The sequence below is a fragment of the Oncorhynchus keta genome, chromosome 37, assembly GCF_023373465.1.
Source record: "Oncorhynchus keta strain PuntledgeMale-10-30-2019 chromosome 37, Oket_V2, whole genome shotgun sequence".
In the NCBI taxonomy this organism is placed as follows: domain Eukaryota; kingdom Metazoa; phylum Chordata; class Actinopteri; order Salmoniformes; family Salmonidae; genus Oncorhynchus; species Oncorhynchus keta.
In genome coordinates, this window is record NC_068457.1 from 15,346,325 (window position 1) to 15,371,165 (window position 24,841).

Here is a 24,841-nt window from a genome sequence, read left to right on the forward strand (position 1 = left end):
CTGTTCCTATGCCGTCATTGAAAATAAGAATTTGTTCTGAACTGACTTGCCTAGATAAAGGTAAAAAAAAATAGCCGCACCCTCAGCACCCCCTGAAAATATTTATTTTCTAGACAAAAGTAGTGCACTGGCCCTTTAGTAGTCGTGTATTAGGGGACATAGCCGTCTGTAGCAACCCCCACCCCCCAAACATCTTCTCACGACTATGACTACTACTAGTATTATAACTACTAAAAAGGGCTTTCTAAATTCATTTGATTGATTGACTACTACTGTAGCCTGGTCCCAGATCCATTTGCCAAACATGTTGCTATTCACACAGTCACCCAAACAGATCTGGGCCCAGACTACTAATACAGCTGCTGCTACTACTTTGGTAGGTTTAGATGTATAGTTATTCCGGGAAGACATTCAAAGTCATTTGAAGTGTATTGTTACTATAAGGTTTAGAAAGCAAAGCAGTTACTCCAATACACTATCTATTATGGACTGTTGATGATCCAACGCCAAAGAAACCAGTTAGTTAATGGAGAATTGGTACCACACAGTACCCATCACATTTCCATTGTGTAGAGGTAGGTTGCATCCCAAATAGTACCCTAAATCCCTATGTAGCACTTTTCTGGGCCCATAGGTCTCTGGTCAAAAGTAGTGCACTATATAGGGAACTGGGTGCCATTTGGGAGCTACAGTACAAAGTGTACAGGACACTTCAGTGTACATTATGCTATGTTAATAATAAAGCTGATTAATCATAAGATGGAGAGATATGTGATATGTACAGTACTCTAGGTGAGAGAGCGCTGCCAGCCAGTCACGTAAGAGCAGAGACAAGGCGTCACTGCTGATGAATTAGCCACATGACATTGTGTTGATTCCTTTGTTAACATTCATTATCAGCACTGCTTTTTAATTAAATGCCACTATAAAGTCACACTCTGTAGGATGGTCATACTCTGCCAATCCAAAGAGTGGACCACCAACAATGTTGCAAATGCGTCCTCCATGATATTTCCACATGCAAATAGCACTTGACAACCAAAACATGTGAAAACAGGTCCTTCGTCCTTTTAGTTATCATAAGTTCATACAGGTCCTATTAGTGTATTCATACATCATATTATATGTCCTTAATTGAAATGACTGGAAAGCTTACAGACTGTGTCTTTAAATGTGATTTTCAATACACCCATTTGGAGGGAGAACTGACAGACTATGGATAAGACGCGGGAGCTTGGGGCGTTGTTACGTAATGCTGTACAAGTGAATCAGCCTCTGTCAATCGCATGAGACACAATTACAAAGTCATCCTAGTCAAACAATAGATGTCTCGTTAAGAAATGTTCCAAGTCTCTGGCTTTTCAATACCCCCTCCATGAAAAAAAGATTCACAAAAGGAACATTTGTTGCAGCTGACGTACTACGGTATTTGAATAGGTCATCTTGTGGCTGTTCTTTTATCACTCATATTATTGAATTATATTACAATCAAAGTGTAGCTATCTGACCCGGGACCATATCCTCAAAGCGTCCGAGAGTAGAACTGCTCATTTAGGGTCAGGTCCATATAATGTTATTCATTATGACATCAAATGTGAAACTGATCCTAGATCACTACTGCTACTCTGAGAGGCTGCGTTCGTGTGCATTGCTATAACCTTCCTGCACATCATAGTAAAATCTGAACCTGCAGATGCCCTACTACAACTACATACGGCCCCTGTGTGTCGGAGCTGATATAATTCATAGTGCTATGAACACAGCAACCCTACAAGAACATCCAGGTCTTAAAACTCCATCTAACTCTTTTCCGAGGCCCATAGCTCCTTTTGTCTTGTGTTCAGTTTTCACCATTCTGGACCATCCCTTGGGTCACATGGAGAATACCAAAGCAAAATACTAATGTGTTTTTTAATAAAACACACACAGTCTCCCGTTGTGACCTTGGGTATATTGGTTTCCCCCTGTGGACAGTGTAGCCGAGCACGTCTTCCTTATCTCCCTGCAACACAAAGCATCATTGACGTTCTATCTAGACGAGCACCGCTGAGCACGTCCCTTGGCCCTATAAGGTTTAGAATCAGTGCAGGCGGTCTATTAAACCCAAGTCCAGGGCTTAGTGCTAGAAGGTCTCTTGTGTCTTGTGTAACTTTGATGTAGAGGCTCTTGGCTTCCTGTTTGGCTGGATTCTTTGGATCGCAGAAGATCCAATAGCTGAGATGACTTTCATGGTGTGGTATATGATAGGGGCACGACTTTGGTTTTAGAAGTGGGGGGGACATGTTCAAATACATATATATCCAGTCTGATAAACACTCCAAACAGCCTACCTGACTGCATACGCATGGTCCTAAAGCACACCGTTGCCTCGTTTTGTTTCACATTCCAATGATAAAACTGGGAGGTACAAAAATGACATTTCAGAATGTGGGGGGGACGTGTCCCCCCGTCCCCAATGAAAGTTGCGCCTCTGGTATATGGTCTGAATGTGGTCTCTAAATATGCTTTTGTGTCTGCATCCCTCCCGTTCAACACATAAAAGATCATCAAGAAGAAAGTTGAACGTCTTGGAATCTACATGACACTCACTCTCTGTGTTGCCTATGTTTGAAAAGATAGGAACAGGCTACAGATGTGAGAAAGAGTTTTACGCTTCAGGCTCATCTCTGAGATGGGTTGTCACGGCGACCCCTGGAGACAGCGCTCAAACACAGGTAGAGCTCTTTAGGAAACGCTGGGGTAATCATAAAAAATGGATGTGACATAAAAGAGCCCCTCTCCCACACCAAAGCTGTCTTCTCCACTGCTTGACTTAAAGCGCTGTTTAATTTCGCTTCCCGACGCTCTGTTTTTAGAAAAGGGACGCTCCGTTCTTAGTGCGCCTTTGATTCACGGGGGGACGCAGAGAACAGCATACAGCGTTGAGCCATCGACCTCCATGTGATGAACAAAGGGTTCTGCAGCTTTGTTTCCAGGAGCAGTTCAAAGTTCAGCAAGTGCTTGGACCTCTTGGCGTAACAAGTCACATTCACCATAGATTCACTATAGACTCACAGGTGTGGGATCAGTTTGACTTTGTTGAAAGTAACCCCAGGTCAAGACAAGGTATACAGGTCTGGGATCAGGTTGAACATGTTAACATAGCCTGTGTTGACTGTGGCTGGAGAATATACACTGACCCCAGGACCGTAGTGGGTGTGTTTTCTGGTGCTGAGGAGATGAGCTGTGAGAGCTGTGTAAAGGAGCCGCTAATATAACTGACACAATACGGGCAGACCTGTCCCTGTGCATCTCAGAGTAGGAGTCCTGATCTAGGATCAGTTATGTATTTTAGATCATAATGAATAATATGATATGGACAGGGGGACCTCATCAGCACACAGATGCTTCATGAATACTATCTTAAATTCTACCTAGAGGTTCCCGGTACGGGGACCTCCTATATGTGCCCGTCCTCTTTAAAGCTTCAATATGTAACTCGTAGGGGGACCCAACCAAATTCACATAGAACTGTGAGTTATAGATCTGTCATTCTCATTGAAAGCAAGTCTAAGAAATTATATATATCTTCTATGTGCGCTATTTCTATGCTTCCCATTCTTAAGTTTAGGTTTTGTGCACCAGCTTCAAACAGCTGAAAATACAATATTTTTGGTTATGAAAAAGATATTTCACAGCAGTTTAGATTGTACAATGATTCTCTACACTATACTCGCTTATTTTGTCACATAAACTGAAATTAGTCAAACTATTAGAATTTTAGCAACCACGGAATAGCTGAGCTATTTCTGCAGAGTGCAGCTTAAAGAAAACTAAATGTATGGGCCTAATCATGGAACTGCATATAGAATCCTTACTAATTTCATGAAAAGCTGTGAAAACGATTCAACATGTTTCAGTTAAACTTGGATGCATATTTTATGTGGTTGAAAATGAAATACTGTCATCTTTTATGTCATTGAAAGAAATGACATGTTTACAACAGGTCCCTAAGCATCACTCATTCTCTCAAGATGCTGAAAGAAAAAATGTATGTTTCTCCACTCCTGTTCCCGAGACAGAATTCACATTTGGTCTTTCATTTTACTGTGATGAACACTTCATTCTGCAGCAGTTAATATTATAATAGGCTACAAGTGAAGCTTACAGTCCTTTTCTAGACTTCAGTTAATATTATAATAAGCTACATGTGAGGCCTACAGTCAGTGTCCAGACAGTTACTATTCCAACTATTAGGTTACTTCAATTCTGCCATCCATTCAATTCTGCCGTCCATCCATACATTTGATCAATTGAAAGAGACCACTTCCAAAACACCACAAAGTGTTATGAATGCCAGTCTGTTATTGTCATCCATTAGGCCTGCACAAGTCTTGTAACCTGAATTGATGCTGCTGTGGTCTCGGCCACTCATCTCTGCCTTATCATGGAACCACACTGCATTTTGGAGCGTATTCCACAAGTTTTCAAGTCTATTCGCTCATTTTTCATGCGACTCACATCTCGCATGCGGCAATGATAAATACTGTAATAGCCTACAGTTTTTGGAGAATCTATGTTCTAATTATTGTGATAGGCTCATGTTTTACTGGTTTATTTTGCCTGTACTCCATACGAGACCGTTTCAGCTTACTTTCACCCCTGATTCTACCCCTGAACAGGATGACACAGTACAGGGCATCAGAAACAGAAATACACTATTAGTTAATATAGGAAAAAGAGGATATAGGCGAAAAGGAATGATGAAATAATATGGTATAATAAAATATACAATTAGAAAAATATCATTTAACAGTAGGTTAACCTTGAATGCCAGTCTGTCTGTGCTTTCGTGCCAAAATTGTCACTCTTTGTCATGCCAAAAAACACTTGGCATGACAATTCCATAAGGGGTTGGCAAGTGAGTAGAAACAGACACCCAGGCTAAAATGCAGTAAAACCGCGAACAAAACACCACGGTACAGAAACAATCAGAGCAGAACTGAACAGACTTGCCTTTTGGTTGTGTTGCATTGGGTTTGTGTGTTGAATTGTAGTACATGGTACGGTAAATAGACTTAGGCAGTTTTGCATTCGATTACAGTGTGTTGCGGCTTAGAGGCACGTTCCTAATGGCTGACATGTTCTGTCCTTGGCCCCCGTGGGCTGACTCACAGAAGGTAGAGCCTCCTGTTGCTCCCTGGACCATCTGCAGGACCACAGTCACTGCTTCAGGTCAAATGGCGAATGAGGATGGGTCCTAATGGACTTATGCGTGCGTTCCTGTTTGAGGGTGGGTGGGTGTGTGCGTGTGTGTGTGTGTGCATGCGTGCGTGCATGCGAGAGAGAGCTAGTGAGAAAGAGGGACAGAGCAGTGTGCAATCGACGTACATAAAATGCATGCAAAGCATGTCAAGGAGTAATTACACAAAACACAAACAGTCCTAACAGCTGTGTCTAGGCTCATATGTAACTACATATATTTCTGAGACTCATCAAAGACTTGTCAAGCATAGCTCTGTTTCAGGTTTGTAATTAGATGAAAGTTAGCAGTGTGCTGGTGTTCTTTCTATATGTCAGTGTGGTTGCTGTGGCTCACTTAGCAACACAAATAAACCAGAGAGACAGGGTCCTGCTCCCGCCAGCCTCCCTCCCTCCCTCTCTCGTTCTGCAGAGTCAGCGCTCCTCTCCTAACGCTCGTCACGTCTCTCTCTCGTTTGTTTCTTTCTCTCTCCCTTTCCATTTCTCTGCTGCACTCCCTCCTCCCCAGGCAATCCGAGCACCCCTCCCTATCTCTCTCCACCCCTCTCACTTTCGTAAAGGGGTGAAGACCAGGGGGACGGATGGCTCCTCTCTACTCTGCGGAGGACGTGTGAGTGCTGGGAGCATCCGTCATGTGGATTTGAGTCCCTCCTCCTTTCCTTCCCCTGCCTCTCTCACTCCTCCATCCCCCCTCCTCTTCATCCCCTCCCTCTCCTTCTTCGCTTTTATTCTCCATGTAGCTCTGGACCGGCACAATCTTTCAGCTCAGCTGAGATGGAGACCACCCAGAGAGGGCTCAGTGTTGCCCACCGCGGCCAGGGGGAGAGAGGGGTAGAGCGGACTGGCTAGTCAGAGGGGGGTCCTTCACTTGCCCACCATATACCCTCTCAAGGGCAGTACTCTGGATAGGAAACAGGACAGGTCTTAAGGCTTAGCGCTTTCAGCAAGGAATGACACTTCTGTTTGTTGGATTTCTCCAATATTTTAGCATGGTTACTTACTGAATCCTGATTATGGAGTTTGTGCAAATGTGGTTTTCCCTACTCTGGATTTGAATCTGGATCTAATCGCCATCTGGAGTGCCTGAGTTTTTACAGCCGTAACTGGAACGCATGGACGTCTTTGGTTTCGCAAAGATGGCAAAGCTGTCAGGGTGAGTGTGTGTACGGTGCCGGGACGACGGAAACTAAGCGGGCACGCTGGGAGTGGTTGAGGGTGGCGGGGGTTGTCTCTGCATAGGAACAAGGTGTGTGTGACCAATGAGCGAGCAGTCTGTTGTGCCTGGGAGCAGAGTGTGGACTGCAACACAAGCAGTGAGTCAGGACTCAGATCACGGCTCTGTGGCTGATCCATAAAGTTCTGAGAGAGAGAGAGAGAGAGATATATATATATATATGAGCTGAGCGACTGTGTTTGGCCGGATAGTTAGATAAGTTGCAAGAGAGAGTTTGACATAGAGAGTGGGAGAGAGTAAGATAAAGACTAAGGGGAAGTGTGTGAACTAGAGAAGTCATCATTTATGTGAGTGAGAAAGGACAGAAAGCAGACATGGAGATGATGTACCAGAGAGCTACAGAGGGAGGAGGGAAGGAAGAACAGAGTAACAACAAGATAAAGCAAGGTAAGTAAAGTGAAGAAGTAGAAAGAGGAGAAGGCCCAACAGGGAATGTGAAAGAGATAGGGGGGGGGGGTTCTTCGTTTACTTGAAGCAGAAGAGGTTCCATAAGTAGAATGTTGTTGTAATGATGAATAGCAGAGAGCACAATTCTTCCTGATCTCTGTTACTTCCTGATCTCTGTGCTTCTAGTCCACACACACGCATGCAAACAGAGCCTGTAGCACACACAAACACTAACACAATCACACACACAGACGTTGGGATGATCCCTCACTTGAGTGGGGTCGAAACACGAAACCCACTAAACATGGCTCAAAACAAATATTTTAAACCTCAGCACACAGAGAGAGGTCTACAGCTGGAATTAATCATTCTCTCTCTTGTGAAGTAGTGGGAGTGTGTGGCGTAGCTCGGACCTCAAGTTTGCAGAGGCCGGGATCTTCTGGGTTCCTTCGAGGGATTCCTTTAAGAGAGATGAGGCAGCTCGTTGGATCTAATTGGGGCTGTTATTGGCTAGAAAAGTTTCAAACGGTTTCAATCAATCATTGATGCTTATCGATGTCTCTATATTGTTTCCAGGGTGCGCAACTTTCACAGTGCCAGTCAAAGGTTTGGACACACCTATTTATTCCAGGGGTTTTCTTTATTTTTCTATTTTCTACATTGTAGAATCATAGTGAAGACATCAAAACTATGAAATAACAAATATGAAACCATGTAGTAACCCAAAAAGTGTTAAACAAATCTAAATATATTTTAGATTTGAGATTCTTCAAAGTAGCCACTCTTTGCCTTGATGACAGCTTTGCACACGCTTGGCATTCTCTCAACCAGCTTCAACTGGAATGCTTTTCCAACAGTCTTGAAGGAGTTCCCACATATGCTGAGCACTTGTTGGCTGCTTTTCTGTCAATCTGTGGTCCAACTCTTCCCAAACCACCTCAATTGGGTTGAGGTCAGGTGATTGTGGAGGCCAGGTCATCTGATGCAGCACTCATCACTCTCCTTCTTGATCAAATATCCCATTACACAGCCTGGAGGTGTGTTTGGTCATTGTCCTGTTGAAAAACAAATGATTGTCCCACTAAGCCCAAACCATACGGGATGGCATATCGCTGCAGAATGCTGTGGTAGCCATGCTGGTTAAGTGTACCTTGAATTCTAAGGTCAAGTTTTGGTGGTTCCATCGCTAAAAGATCATAACGATTATTTCAAGTTTTACCGCCACAGTCGACCGTTGAATTATTCTATTAATCTGCTGTTTCTCAGAGCAAGGTGCAAGCAGCGTCACAGATATGTTTGAATATAGATATCAGAGAGGCAGCCAGCCGGGAGAAACCAATAGGTTAGCGCAGGAAAACCACACATTTCTTGATTTGAGTCACGCTAATCCTCCCAAGGGATTTTGACGGGTGATCACCACTGCACACATGACCCCCCGCTTCATTCGACTGGATGAAATCGCTGAAGCATGTCACCCTCTGTCCGTGTGTCTGTCAGTCAGTCAGCGAGAGAGAGAAAGAAAGGACAGACAAGAATAGAGGAACAAAGAAATACACAACAATGCAGCCTTGTATTATGAAAGAAAAGATTGAGGGATTTTCTAAGAGGAGGTTGGTGCTCGTGGAGGTCTGAGCAGGGACACTGTAAAGACTCCCGCATGTTGTGTGGGTAGTTAGTGTTGATTATGTAGAGTCTACATAAGGGATAATCAACGAGGGGCTATGCGTTCTGTGGAAAATAATGAATGACGTCAAAGATTTTTATAACTAAACCAAGATAGACCACAATGGGAACAAATGAGTCTTAGCAGGCAGAAAAAGCAAGATGGTAGGCGCCTGTGCAATAACTCAATTTTCCTTTGCACTTCTTCTAAACAGAGCGATTTTTAAAAAACCTTTGCAAAGGGTGAAGTCTACAACACTTAGTCCACCCTTTTCATAACAGATTCTAGTTTTTTAGATAGCTATACTAGTTGCTGTGGTAACCACACAAACATACTTGCTTGTTTAGCTAATCAAACCATCAGTCCTAGCATGCTATTATGTTATGAAAATCGAATTCAACAGCACCAATAAAGTTTTCAATTTAACTTTTGCTTTAAAAAGTAGCTCAAACCAAATATGTGAGAATTAACTATAGCCATTTAATTCTACCTTGCCGATATACTGTGCGTTATAGGGAATTAGAAAATGGATGGGTCTAATCCTGAATGCTGATTGGTTAAAACCGCATTCAAGCCGGTGTCTATTCCACAAGTTACCACCGGCTAAATATATGATGTTAAAATGCCTATTTACTCTGTTCCATCTGACTGCGCAATGCACTGTCTCATCAGCCCAACCAAGCAAATTATAAATGTGATCTCCACTATAAAAAGCATCTCGACATTATCTCACATTTAGTTTTCAACAGTGGAGATGTGTATAAACCTTGCTGCCTGTCTCTCCGACAATAGCAACATTGTTTCAATATTTAAATTCAATCTCCAGCTGTCCCATAGTAATGAACGTGTTGGGAGTCGGGATGAAACAGATAGGCAGGCAGCGTTTCTCAGCCAGTCGAAATCATGAATCAGCTGGCCTCGTTTTTATGGATATATACAAACAAATGTAAATTGGAAAAAGGTCAAACGAAATGAAGTGCAGCTAGTTTGCAGTCTTTCCAGCGTCACTTTGACGTAATTGTGTTAGCTGTGTTGTTGGCTAGCTCCTCTGAACAATAGTGTTCTGACGAGAGAGCATGTTTTCTCTGCAAGGCGAAATTGCTACAAAACAGCTTAAACAAATGCAAATGCAGCTACTGTTGTTATTCTGGCTGCACTGTTGACGCAGTTCGCTAGCTAGCAAGGGATAAGAACGTTGCCAGCCAGTATGTCCATAGATACAAAACAAAAAGAATGAACGACTGGGTCTGCTCTGGCAACCGAAACGATAGAACAACCAGCCGGCTTGGGAAGCAACCCTAGATTTGTGTCGGGACTCTATCTTGTAGAAGGAGGAAATAGTATGAATAAATGTATAAAAATAACATTTTTTAATGAAAATATGTCAATCACTATTTTAATATGTTGGTAACCGGTTGTATAAAAGTGATAATACCCTCGAGGACAGTGTTTGGAGGACATATTGGCACGGTTCGCCGGCCCTCGACTTTGTTTCGGGCCTAACAACACCCGTGCCAATATATCCTCCAAACACCATCTTCTCAGGCATTATCATATTAATAATGCATGCTCTAGAATGCCCTTCAAGCCTATAAGAAATGAGTATTCAACAATGCCATGGTATAATGTTGGTTATGTAGTTTATACTGTTGATTATGAAGTTTCTACTGTTGATTATGTAGTTTCTACTCTTGATTATGTCCCAATAGGCATTGTGGAAAATATTAGTCAAACATTGGTGTAAGTCAGAGGACCGAGTTGGGAAACGCTGGTGTAAGTTATATGTTTGTAAGAAGATACTTGGAATAGAAAATGGCCACTGGGCTGTTTGGGGTTTTGGCAATATCTTGAAATGAAGCTATTGTAATTATCTGTTCAATTGTTGTTGTTTTTTGCCTTTGCCAAGCAACAAGAAGGAAACGCATGTTTGATTATCCTGCCCACCTTCCAGTGGTATAGAGTAACATAGTTAGCAACCAAACTTGATCTCATGAACGCGGATCTCCAAAACATTGATTTAAACTAGAAAGTCATCTTCAGCCAAGGAAATTAAGTCTACTGCTTGGAATAAATCAGTTTGCTTGTTTTGTTTTTAGTAGAAGCAACATTCGTCTCGGCGGAAGCCACCTACACGCACCAAGTCTTAATCAGATGTGGTGTCGAAGAGACAAATACGGCCGACAACACCATATTCAAAATGATAGCATGTATAGACAGAGGATTAATCATACAGTAGCACTTCTAACTTCTGGTTACACTGAGGAGATCAAGCACATCCTCTTCTCTCCTCCATTTATCACCAGTGTCCCCCAGATCAATTATGGAAATAAAGCAAGCAAACAACCTTTTTTTTGCTTTCAATTTAAATTCTTGCTTACCCCACTCTGGCAGGCGCTACACAAAACGCTGAAATAAAATATAAAACATGCATTACCTTTGACGAGCTTCTTTTGTTGGCACTCCAATATGTCCCATAAACATCACAATTGGTCCTTTTGTTCGATTAATTCCGTCCATATATATCCAAAATGTCCATTTATAAAGCGCATTTGACCCAGAAAAAAACAGCTTACAAAAAACACATCACTACAAAATATTTCAAAAGTTGCCTATAAACTTTGCCAAAATATTTCAAACAACTTTTGTAATACAACTTTAGGTATTTTTAAACGTTAATAATCTATCAAATTGTAGACGGGGCAATCTGTGATCAATACTGGAATGAAAACAAACCAGCGCCACTTTTCACGTCTTGCGCAACTCACAAAAGTGTACCCAGTTCCTAGTTGGCCTACTTCTTCGTTGCACAAAGGAATAACCTCAACCAAATTCCAAAGACTGGTGACATCCAGTGGAAGCGGTAGGAACTGAAAATAGGTTCCTAAGAAATATCCCTTGGCAATAACAAGTCAGGGAACAGAGAGAGGCAAAATTTAAAAAAAAATTCTGAACAGTTTTCCCTGCTACATAAGTTCTGTTATACTCACAGACATGATTCAAACAGTTTTAGAAACTTCAGAGTGTTTTATATCCAAATATATGAATAATATGCATATCTTATATTATTGGCATGAGTAGCAGGAAGTTGAAATTGGGCATGCTATTTATCCAAAAGTGAAAATTCTGCCCCCGAGCCCCAAGAGGATTTATTTTAATGGAGGTACACACATTTACGTAAAAAATGATTTATATTATTCATATGTTTTATGCAATTCATTCAAAATGGTAATTTGCATCTCATTAGAATATAGTTATTGTCTCATGCTCTAGTCTAGTGTGTCTGGGACCTGTTTGGTTTAGGACTTTCCAGTCTAGCGTTTAATCCGCTAATGATGTCAACTCACTCAGCGATTTGTTTTGCTCTAGATAGTATCACTCACTCACTACATGGATTCACAGTTAACGACAAGCTGAGAGAAAGAGACCAAGACATTAGTGGATGTCAACAGGCACAAGCACACGCAGACCGACAGACACGCAGACTGACAGACACACATACATACACATACCCACCCCCCTGTCCCTTCGCTGAAGACTACATTAACGGTGGTAGAAAAAGTACTCAATAGTCATACTTAATAGGAAATGACTCAAGTGAAAGTGAGTCACCCAGTAAAATACTACTTTAGTGTTTAGTAAGTCCGCGAGTCAGTAGGTAAGATAACGTATTATATTGATAGGTACATGAATTCAAATCAAATGTTATTTATCACATGCGCAAATACAACAGGTTGGATCTTACCGTGAAATGCGTACTTACAAGCTCTTAACTAACAATGCAGTTCAGGAAATAGTTAAGAAAATATTTACTAAATAAAATGAAGTGAAAAAAATTATAAAAAAGTAACAATAAAATTTCATAACAATAACGAGGCTGAGTACCGGTACCGAGTCAATGTGCGGGGTACAGGTTTGTCGAGGTCATTTGTAAAGTGACTATGCATAGAATTTGATCATATTGCTGTCAAGCCTGAGCATTCAAAATGTAATGAGTACATTTGGTTGCCAGCGAAAATGTATGGGAGTTAAAACTACAGATTTTCTTTACAAATGTAGTAGTGTAAAAGTAAAAATGATCAAAATACAGATACGGAAGTACAGTAAGTATTTTTACTTAGTTACTTTACACCACTTAAATACTACTGCTGAAACAGCACTGAAACAGCACTGCTCTTCGGTACTAATTATTATCTTTTGTGGTCTTGTTTGGGATATATTTGTCTTGTATTTAGTGATGCTTGTTCTGTGGGATTTTTATCTGTGGGATTTGTGCTCCAGTGTTTTGCTATTGCAGATGTTGCATTCATCTGTTTTTAACACTGGCGAACGTGATGCACCCCAACCCCACCACAAAATCTGTATGTATGTTCTCAAGCTGCTACCATCAGCTGGGGCTTTGTCAACCAGAACCTGCACAGACCTCTTAATGATCGCTTCACGAGACTTGTGTTTCCTTATTGTCTAAGAAAGTTGAAGAACCCAATCTGGCTTTCCAGACAATTTATAATAATGACTGAACCCAATCTGGCAACCTGGAGCATTTATTAAAATGGATGAATATCAAAACAAGCTTTTATGAGCCATTTAGGAAATCCAGGTCTACAACATCTGACTGCAATATACACGCTCCCTTTTTCGTATGTGTGTGATATGTTTAGTCAGTTTTCATACTGAAATGAATTATACTATCCTATGTGCCAGCCTGGCTAACATTCCAGCTCCCTGTCACACTTTGGCATGCTGAACATGTTTGCACAAACAGGTCTGGGACCAGGGCTAGGCTAGAATCATACTGTCTGGAATGTGTTTTATTTAACCCCAACATCAGTTTGGGCAGAAAATAGAAGATTTACAAATACATCTTGTTCTGCAACTGATAATATATCAATATTGTAAACAAGGTTATCTAAACACATCACGTCCACATTGTACTACTAACATACAAGTGATCAGGTTATCTCAGGGTTACCAGTACATTGAAGTGGGAGGAGAACAATGTGACAAATGGCTGGATGAAATTATTTTCCAACAATTAAAATGATAGTGATTATCTCTAATCTGTGGATTTGAAATATCCCTCTTGAATGACCTACAGAGTTTGTTTTATTCAGAATTAACACGGCCGTTGCAAACTATCACAGATGTGACCTAGTCCTCTGAATCACTTTGTTAATGAGTGAGGTGTGTGTCAGCCGGCCAAATAAGGGGCCAAATAATGGGCTATAATTCAATGTCATAACTTTATGTTAATGCATCCTTTAACTGAAGGACGATACAGGTTGAAATATTCAATGGACAGGTGCCTCTAGATTATAGGAAGTCAAAACCAAATATATTGAGTGCCCTAGTAGAATATTTCCTTTCCACATCATTCAGTACTCAAGGACACCCCTTGAAGAGGGCATTTGGCCTATATGATTGTTGTTTGAAGGACTAGGAACAAACAATATAGAGAGAGCACTACAAAACACACACACTTGCCATAAGACTAAGGGCAAAGGATCAGCTCCCTAGGGAACCATTCTTCTGAACGGAATCTCAAAGGTGTTCAGCACCAGCCTTTGAGTCATGAGACTGATAGTCTCCATCCCTCTGTGTGTGAGTGAGTCTTGCTGGCTGGCTGGCTGGCTGGTGGAGCCAACTGAGGATGTACTGTTCTTACTGTTCTGCTGCAGAGGGTCATGCATTGCTGTGGGCTTCCTGCCAGACAATGTGCCAGGGTTAAAACAACAACCCTCGCTACTACCACCATTACCACCAGCAGCCTCCATGGCAGCCTCCTACAGCGCGCACACCCCCTCGACCCTCTCTCTCTGTCTCTTTGCTCTGCCTATGGGTTTCCTGCTACTGTCACTCAGGGACAGGAAGAGGGGCATGGCTTTGTTTTGTTCTGCCTTTCATGTTCTTCTCCTTCTGATCTGTGCTCCCTTGAAGCGCAGTGTGATAGGTATGGGGATGTCAGAACAGGTTATGTCATTTATTGTAAGATCAGAGCAATCGGCGTCAATGGAGGTGTGTGTGCGTGCACGTGTGCGGTATACACACACTTGACATGATGCGACTGTAAACTAAACGGAAACGAAGGAGTATCAAGGCGCCACCCAGAGAATGTAGCTGATAGCTGTAACTGTATTATTGCATTCGTTACTGACTACCAAGACTTCATTTAGCCAGTTAACGTACATCATTATACATAGCAAAGCCATGAATGAATAGCAATGAAAATAAGAGCATGGGGAGGCCTGTGAGAACCATAGCCTGTCATGGTCTGTGTGTGCCGGCAAGGAGGCCAAAAGGCCTGCTAACCATGTGTATGTGACAAATAAAATTTGATTTGATTTTTGATTTGATTTGAAGGCTCAGGGGCTATGTTAGTGTGTGTGAGTGAGTGACCGAGAGAGCGAGAGAGAGTCACTAAGTGACAGTGAAGAAAGAGAATTTGCGGGCTTTGTCATTCCAGCAATGTGCTTTTTGACCTTCCATTTGAGTAAATTGCTGCATCAAGGTGATTGCAGTGAGTAGTGCGGCTTCAGTATGGTGGCTGCATTGAGCACTATTGCTGTCCATGGTGCTGAACAATTCAGGGCTACTGGTGGTGCTGAATGGAAACCTAAACCCCGTGTTTTACATAGTGGAACATCATGCTTTTCCCATGCTCTAAAGCAATGAACTCTAAATGAATAGCAATTAACTCTGAGAAACAAAATCCCAATAAAACTGCAAGGTTATCCACTTAAAATGTACATTTTTGATAACTCAAAGTTTCCATACATTGCCTTTTAACAACAGCTGCGTCTGCGAAACGCTTGCAGTTTTCTTGTGGTCCTCAGCATTCCCTCGTCCAGGCCTATAGTGCATCCTCCATGGACAAAATGTTCAGAGCAGAGCACGGGGTGTGGTATGGCCGGGTTACATAAAACATCGCTGTGAGAGCTGAAGCATGTTGTCTTCTTCAGAAAGCCATGCTGTATTAATAGGGAGCACATTGAGGGCATCTTTTAAAGACATGGAGGGATGTTTCATTTATGACTCTCTGAAGCACCACAGAGCGACATGGGAGGGGAGAGGAATCTCTAGTAGGCTGCTGGTGGTGGAAAAAGTTAATGGGATGCCTTGAGTCACAGCTCTTGGATGGGGATGAAGTCAAGATCATAGATTTACGATGTGTAGAATTTGCATTAAACGTGGCCGATGGCAACCATATTGGTGGGGCTATTTGTATCTCCAGCTTGACTAATTTCATACCACATTCTGACCACATGACCTGTGAAGATGTACGCTGTCTAGGTAGGTCTAAGTAGAATTTAAAACCCTCTCCATTTTGCCGTGTCTATTTCTACAGTTTGGAGCAGAGTGCAGAAGTGATAAAATGGCTCCTAGCAGAGTGTTTTAGTCATCCACAGGGAATGTTGCAGAACCACATAGGGACACACTGATGTTCTCTAGCCACTGCCTTTGTGTCCTTTTCTATAATTCATGGCAGGGAACCAGACCTCCACACACTTTAGATGGATGATCCCCCAGATGGAGGTAGAGTAACCTGGGTTGTTCGTGCAAAAAAAAACTAAAATATGCTCGTCCAGGATCACTTTAGCCTTTGCTCTCTGCAACTGTAGAATTCCCACCGAACAAGGGAGGCCTTTTAGCCAATAAATAATGAAAAACAACTATATTGTGAAAATATGCTGTAAAGAAACACAAAATTGAGGCAGATTTTTCACAAATGTTAATGTTTCCTGTCCCCAAAAGTGCTTGTTTTGGTTCCTTAAAAGGTCAAGGTCGAGACTTGTCTCAATTGTATGACTGAGGTGCTCTCTTGTTGTTGAATATTTCTATGCCCTCCACCCAGTCTTGGAGCGAAGGGGGGTATTAGCCTAGTTATTCCTTAGAGTGTAAAAAGAGAGGCAGGGCCCGGGGAGGGAGATTGTAGCATCTCTTTTTGACATTGTGCTAATGGGACTAACACATCATGGAAAAGCTATTAGCATGTGTGTGGCTGGCTGAATGTCTGGGTAGAGACCTAGGTAGTGGGGGGAGAACGGGTTTTTAACCAGGGCTCGCACTCTCTCTCACTGTCTCTCTCTCTCGGTCTAGCCTCTTTACCCCTGCTTGCTGGAGCATGGTGAGTGATGAGCCGTCCAAGCTGAACATACTGCTGTGTGGAGTGTGAGGAAAGCCTGCTAGCACTAACGGCATGAGGTCTCCTCAGCCATCATAGCTCGACAAGAATGCGATTCTCTGAACCAAGCGATAATTGTTCTGATGATCATAGCTGGCGGTGGTGCCACAGAATAGTCCACAATTAGATGGGTATATGTGGATGGGAGCACTCGGGAAAAGGAAAATGGCTTTTGACACACTTCTTGCTTGAAGAATAGGACAATGCTGGACTCCATCCTCTCGAAAACCTTTCTGCTCCAACATAGATGGTTTTAGAAATGCTGGAGAAAAGCTGGAGAGTGTGCGTGAGACATGTGATCTGAAAGACCCTTTTCAAAGCATTGTTACCTCCCAGTGCGCGCGCACACACACACACACACACACACACACACACACACACACACACACACACACACACACACACACACACACATCCAGTGCAGGGAGATTGCAGATTGTGCAATATGCCACTGTAGGCCATTGTTTGTTTCAAGTGTTTTACAGACCTGTTCAACAGAAGGGAAAATCAGTGGATGTAATGGCAGGCTTTGAAGGTATAACCAAGCAATAGGATGTAAGACTTCATTCAGGAGGCTATGACCATCATACAACAGACTATGTGTCATCATGAGACTGGCTGTCATTCACAGCTAGGCATTAGGCTATGAGCCCAAATCTTACAACAACTTTTGGAAATGACTCGATTCACCATCATTCTGTTCAGAATGGCCAAGAGATAATCCGTCTACGTTTAGATTTGTTGCTCAGTTTTAGTTCTTTGGGACCTTTTTGCCGTTGAATCAGAATGATTGATTCAAGGCCTTGAGTGGTTCTGCTATCTTTGGGTGGGGGGGGGGTTGCAGCAAAAGCTATTCAGAAATGACCAATTCTACCTCTGAAAGGGAAAGTGCTTTTCGATTTCCTTAAAGTGTTGCTACATGCCCACGTTTCATATTGATTACAGGCTTCATGGGTCAATGGTTGCTTTTTTTATTCATACAAAGTACAGCCGCTCTGTTTGATGATGATGATGATGATGATGATGATGATGATGATGATCATTGAACTGATCATTTGAATCTCTTATTCTCATAGTCTTCTCCTCTTTTTAACTCCCACAACTTTTCCTTCCGGCAAAAACAATTGACCACAGGGTTCCCACATCAATACCCAAATCCCTTTGCCTTCTGTACATCAACTGTTTTTGAGGAACAGTCTCCCCCCTTCTGCTCCCTGCTAGGCTGTGACATCAGATCTCTAGTGGAATGGCGTTTTTCATACACTCCCTCTCCTCCTCCTCTTCCTTTAAATCCTCTTACTACACACACACACACACAAACACACACACACACACAGTGGTAGATTTGTTTTGGCTCTGATGTGGAGGATTAGGAGATGAAGGCCTCAGCTCGGAATCCGCCACAGCAGTTTGGTTTAGACCAAAAGCCTCTTCAACACAATGAGACACACGCTGAGACACAAGCATGCCGACCGACTGCAGAGCTGGCTCTCTGAAACCCACCCCCATGATGGGATAATGGGGTTGATATTGTCCCACTGATGGCTTAATGTAGTCAACCCATTAAGTCTATAAGTATGATATTTTTTAGGGATATTTAAGTATCAGCTGATTAAAATCCACGCTAAATTGTTTTCACTGGGGTTTTGTGTCCATAAAGAAAGGTTACTGATGAAAACATGTTTTCTGATCTTGTCTTTATTCTTCTACATATTGCAGTATGGTGCCTTATCACGTTGTGCTACCACGTTGTGCTACCACGTTGTGCTTTACATGTGTAAAGTCTTCAGCAGACATCAATGCAGCGTGGCGTGGCTGGAGGCCAGAGTGTGAATGAATACACTGTGACACATCAATCTGTGGGTGTTTGTCACCTACTGTGTGTTTCTGACAGGATGTCCTCCGTGTTCCACTGTGCCCTAGCTTGGCGTTGTCATTGAACTGTCACGACAGTGTTATTTCTACCTCAAGGCTTGGAAGCCAATCTTTTGTATGTGATAACAAATCAACAAACGGTGGCTATTGTATGTTCTGTATGATTTGGCCCTGTGAAGAGTTGAGAATGACAATGATATACATTTTGATTCTATGCACACTTGATGCAAAGTTTATCCAAGAGAGGATGCCAATGTTAGTGCTGTTGATACGCAACCAATTTCACAAATCTCCAAGCATTAGTTTGAAGCCTGTTGTGCCTTGACGTCTCGGTTACACCATTAATGTAATTTACGGTGAGCCGTCCGACGGTCGTCTCGGGGTTCTCTGACCGCCTCATGCCTTCACACTCTTAACAGAATTTCATGGCAGGACTTGGCTACAGCGGCTATGTAATGACCGTAGCAGCCAATTATGTTAAGCTATGTAGATCTCCAGCTCGAAGGACTAGGAACAATAATGTCCCGTGGTCCAGTAGTGGGTAGGCTCTGAGTGTTCCTTACAGCAACATCACATATTAGTAAGACGCCCAAACGATCATCCTTACACCTCATTTTGCTCTGCTTCAGCCACAAGACCAAATCATCGGGCTGGCCTCACCCCTCTGGATCCTGGGGCTCCCTGCCGGGACCCCCCTATGGCTGGGACATGGGCTCTTACAGGGACGGCCGAGACTACTTCAGCAAGTAAGTACCATCCCTCCCCAGGGGGGTGTACAACAACAGTGTCCAATGGCCAAATTCTAGGCCTATTTCAAGTCCACCTCACTCAGCTATTAACATTCAAATCACTTGTTGTAGCATTATAACACGTGACAGACTGTTGCTCAGTGAGTGTGCCTTACAGTATAATTATCGAGTGTGTGTGATCACCTACATTGTTTGATTAACCGTCCTGACTTAAACTTGAAATGATCCTCTGATCAAATTTCCACTACATGCTTCATAGTGTGATTACTCAAAACGTCAGTTATGACAGGTGCTAGGGAACACCTGCGCTGTAATGGAGATTCCTAAGGATTATGAGGACTAGTGTAGTGTTTATCTTTTTAAAGGTCCGTCGTTCCAATTTTGTCTGGACGCGTCATGTTCTCCCGTGTCCTGTATCAACAGTATGCCAATGGAATACTGATCCCCCCCACCCCACCCCACCTCCATCCCCTCATCCCTGTCTGACGTAGACTGCTTCAGTGTCTTGAATTCTTTCAGAATACTGATTTCTTTTACTACCTCTGTGGATACATAAAACACACCTTTTCCCCACTGAGTGACACAGGAGCTCTGAACAAGGAAAGGCTGCTGTCTCCTATCTCTAGACGTGTCACTAGCATGGAGGCTTCTTTGATCCCAAGTGAGAATGGGGTGACGTTCACAGAGATGACACCGGAGTGCAGATAAGAGAGCGTGACAATTGGATTTCTAGGTGCGAGAAATAAATGGATGAGGACAGGTTAAACCGACAAGATTGTTCTCCTAACCTAACCTAGTACAACCTACTGTTACAGGTTTAGTGAATGTTGCTGTTCTCCTTCGTGGCAAAGGGGAATGTGTGTGCTTGCCTGCCTACGTGTGTGTGTGCACGTGGGCGTGTATGTGCGAGCCGTACCGTCGGAGGTATGAGACAGCTATTAGGAGGATAATATATGGCTGGTCTCAGAGCAATATATCTGGCTTTGTGGCGATATTTTTCTCTGATTTGGCCCGAGTGTAATAGATGGGTCTCCCTGTTGGGCATAAAGGACTGAGTGGATTTCAAATACATCACCCTCTCTGTGCGCTTGGGATAATGATAGTACACTGAATCCTGAATCCCAGACAGTCCACACTATTGATATTATCCTTTGATATCCAGGGAATATTAGACATTCCGGTGTTTACTGTGCCCTTGGTATACCCATGTATGGATTACCTGGTGCCGGTCTGTGTGGATCCGCTGCAACATCAGCATTTAACCTTCCATGGCACAGATGAACTCTGACCATTTGCCCAGCTCTTGGAGATGAAACCGTGATCGATATGCCTGCGTGTAGCTCACCTAGGGTACGGGACTGAACACGATTCATCAGCATACAGATTTAGGAGAGGGAGAGCTACAGTAAAGTAGTGAAAATGTATTGAAACTAGTCCTGAGAAAATGGACTTGAACAGAGAGAGAATGGAGACGCCAAAAAAACGTAATGGATAATATAACCCAGAGATACTTCATATTATCACAGAACCAATAGACATTAGTTTAGAAGGGGGATGGACAGAACCAATTGGAATAGGTAAAGAGAGGGCAAAAAAACACGAACATGGAGGATGTGGACTGTGGATATGGTGCAAGTGGGTACATCAGAAGCACAAATGTAGGATGCCACACCCGATCACATCACTAATGCCAGACAGTGAACTTCAACCTTTGACCCATTGTGCGTACATGCTTGCATGAGGAAGTGTGTCAGATGGTTTAGGATTGTTATGTAGCACAGTGTAAATTAGATGTGTGAGTTATCTAAGTGAGAAGTGTCTATTTGTAGACTGCTGACCCCACCCAGATGCAGGGTGCCAGACTGCTGATTGTTTTTAAATAAGAATGTAAATAAGAATGTGTTCTTAATTGACTTACCTGTATAAATAAAGGTCAAATAATAATTATTTGAGTTAATAACAGAATCATTCTGGGGCCCAATTCCAAACTGATCCCACTACCCTCTCGCCGGTTCCTCACAGTTTTGGGACTAAAGCCAATTTGTTTTAGGCAAGGAACAAAAGAGTTTGGAGTAAGGCCTACCCAATACTAGGGAAAACACTATTCTAGTCAGGAGAGTCCTGTGTCATTAGACTCCAGTTGGATCAGTTTGGACTGAGAAGCTCCCCTATTGAGTCTGTCTCTGATGATGCGTTGCCTTTTCCTGTTTGCTCTCAGCCACGTGTCCCAGAGCAGCTCCCTGGAGGAGGTGCACCGTCTGGATGGGGTGCAGCTGGTGCCCCCTGACCCTCGGCTGGTGGAGATGAGACGGGACCCTGTCCTGGGGTTTGGCTTCGTGGCCGGAAGTGAGAAACCGGTGGTGGTACGCTCTGTTACGCCTGGTATGCATCAACGTCCCACCAACTGCCTACATCTCCCATGACCCCTCCTGGTATATCCCTCCGCCTCCGTCTCCCATGATCATCACTGACCGAACTCACCTGAAGAGCTCTAATTTAAAACCATATCAATATACATGACACTCATGTCAGAACAGGGCCGTAGCTGTTTCATGGGATCATATCCAGATATTATCCCTACATGAAGTTTAGAAATCTACTGAACATGATATTGGTACAAAGTGTTCAAAGGCATTTTAGTCAATGGAAATTACATTCTAGTGTATGTGTTATGGATACCTTCACATCCTTGGGTTAATTCTGGCTTTCCCATCGACCTTTCAAGTGTCGGTAACATTATCTGTATTTTGGTTAATAAGAGCAGTTAAATCGTTGTCACATGCTTGTAGTATGACATTGATGCCATAGGGCTTTTCACGCTCTGCACTTTGTAAGCAGTGGTCCTTGGCTCCAAGCACATGTCACGTCTCTATCCGCCTAGGGGGTATATCAATAATCCAATAAGCACTGTTTGATCAACAATACAATTCAATAACCACAAATGTCATGATTGAGAATTATTAAGGAATATGAGGGTCGTGTTAATTCTAATGAGACTTCTGGCCCTGGTGTGATGTCATCTATCTAGTCCCCGCGATATGTCCCTGTGCATTGAATAGTCCCCGCGATATGCAACTTTTTAGGGAAGTCAGGAACCAATATACGCAGTCGGTTAGCAAAGCAAAGGCTAGCTTTTTCAAACAGAAATTTGCATCCTGTAGCTTTAACTCCAAAAAGTTTTGGGACACTGTAAAGTCCTTGAAGAATAAGAGCACCTTCTCCCAGTTGTCCACGGCACTGAGGCAAGGAAACACTGTCACCACCGATAAATCCACGATAATCAAGAATTTCAATAAGCATTTATTTATGGCTGGCCATGTTTTCCTCCTGGCTACCCCAACCCCAGCCAACAGCTCCGCACCCCCCGCAGCTACTTGCTCAAGACTCCCCAGCTTCTCCTTCACCCAAATCCAGATAGCAGATGTTCTGAAAGAGCTGCAAAACCTGGACCCGTACAAATCAGCTGGGCTAGACAATCTGGACCCTCTCTTTCTAAAATGATCTGCCGCCATTGTTGCAACCCCTATTACTAGTCTGTTCAAACTCTCTTTCATATTGTCCAAGATTCCTGAAGATTGGAAAGCTGCCGCGGTCATCCCCATCTTCAAAGGGGGTGACACTCTAGACCCAAACTGTTACAGACCTATATCCATCCTGCACCTGCCTTTCTAAATTCTTTGAAAGCCAAGTTAATCAACAGATCACTGACCATTTTAAATCCCACCATACCTTCTCCGCTGTGCAATCCGGTTACCGAGCTGGTCATGGGTGCACCTCAACCACGCTCAAGGTACTAAACGATATCATAACCGCCATCGATAAAAGACTGTACTATACAGCCGTCTTCATCGACCTGGCCAAGGCTTTCGACTCTGTCAATCACCGCATTCTTATCGGCAGACTCAACAGCCTTGGTTTCTCAAATGACTGCCTTGCCTGGTTCACCAACTACTTCAGACAGAGTTCAGTGTGTCAAATCGGACCTCTGGCAGTCTCTATGAGGGTACCACAGGGTTCAATTCTCAGGCCGACTATTTTCTCTGTATTTATCAACAATGTCGCTCTTGCTGCTGGTGATTCTCTGATCCACCTCTACGCAGACAACACCATTCTATATACATCTGGCCCTTCTTTGGACACTGTGTTAACAAACCTCCAAATGAGCTTCAATGCCATACAACACTCCTTCCGTGGCCTCCAACTGCTCTTAAACGCAAGTAAAACTAAATGCTTTTCAACCGATCGCTGCCCTCACCCACCTGACTAGCATCACTACTCTGGACGGTTCTTGGAATATGTGGACAACTACAATACCTAGGTGTCTGGCTAGACTCTAAACTCTCCATCCAGTTTCATATTAAACATCTCCAATCCAAAATTAAATCTAAAATCGGCTTCCTATTTGGTAACAAAGCCTTCTTCACTCACGCTGCCAAACATACCCTCGTAAAACTGACTATCCTACCGATTCTCGACTTTGGCGATGTCATTTACAAAATAGCCTCCAACACTCTACTCAGACTGCATCCAGTTTGCTATCACAGTGCCATCCGTTTTGTCACTAAAGCCCCATATACTACCCACCGCTGCGACTTGTCTGCTCTCGTACGCCGGCCCTCGCTACATATTCGTCGCCAGACCCACTGGCTCCAGGTCATCTATAAGTCTTTGCTAGGTAAAGCTCCGCCTTATCTCAGCTCACTGGTCACCATAACACCACCCACCCGTAGCACACGCTCCAGCAGGTATATCTCACTGGTCATCCCCAAAGCCAACACCTCATTTGGCTGCCTTTCCTTCCAGTTCTCTGCTGCCAATTTTTTATTTTTTTATTTTACTAGGCAAGTCAGTTAAGAACAAATTCTTATTTTCAATGACGGCCTAGGAACAGTGGGTTAACTGCCTGTTCAGGGGCAGAACGACAGATTTGTACCTTGTCAGTTCGGGGATTCGAACTTGCAACCTTTCGGTTACTAGTCCAACGCTATAACCACTAGGCTACCCTGCCGTCCCAATGACTGGAACGAATTGCAAAAATCGCTGAAGTTGGAGACTTATCTCCCTCACCAACTTTAAAAATCAGCTATCTGAGCAACTTACCGATCACTGCACCTGTACACAGCCCATCTGTAAATAGCCCATCCAACTACCTACCTCATCCCCATATTGTTTTTATTTACTTTTTTGCTCTTTTGCACACCAGTATTTCTACTTGCACATCATCACCTGCACATCTATCACTCCAGTGTTAATTTCTTAAATTGTAATTACTTCACTACTATGGCCTATTTATTGTCTTACCTCCTTATGCCATTTGCACACACTGTATATAGACTTGTTCTATTGTGTTATTGACTGTACGCTTGTTTATCCCATGTGTAACTCTGTTGTCTGTGTCACACTGCTTTGCTTTATCTTGGCCAGGTCGCAGTTGCAAATGAGAACTTGTTCTCAACTAGCCTACCTGGTTAAATAAAGATTTGATTTGATTTATTTTTTATTTTTTATTTCAC

The 24,841-nt window shown here is 43.0% G+C and overlaps 1 protein-coding gene across 1 annotated transcript in view; it reads left to right on the top strand.

The window, feature by feature from the left end:
• Positions 1 to 6,377: 6,377 nt before the first annotated feature.
• LOC118372275 (FERM and PDZ domain-containing protein 4-like) overlaps positions 6,378 to 24,841 on the top strand; it is a 34,572-nt gene continuing 16,108 nt past the window's right edge. Inside the window, exons 1-3 of the mRNA XM_052498895.1 lie at positions 6,378 to 6,394; positions 19,209 to 19,325; positions 21,547 to 21,691. Coding sequence (XP_052354855.1) covers positions 6,378 to 6,394; positions 19,209 to 19,325; positions 21,547 to 21,691 — 279 coding nt within the window. The remainder of the gene's footprint in view (positions 6,395 to 19,208; positions 19,326 to 21,546; positions 21,692 to 24,841) is intronic.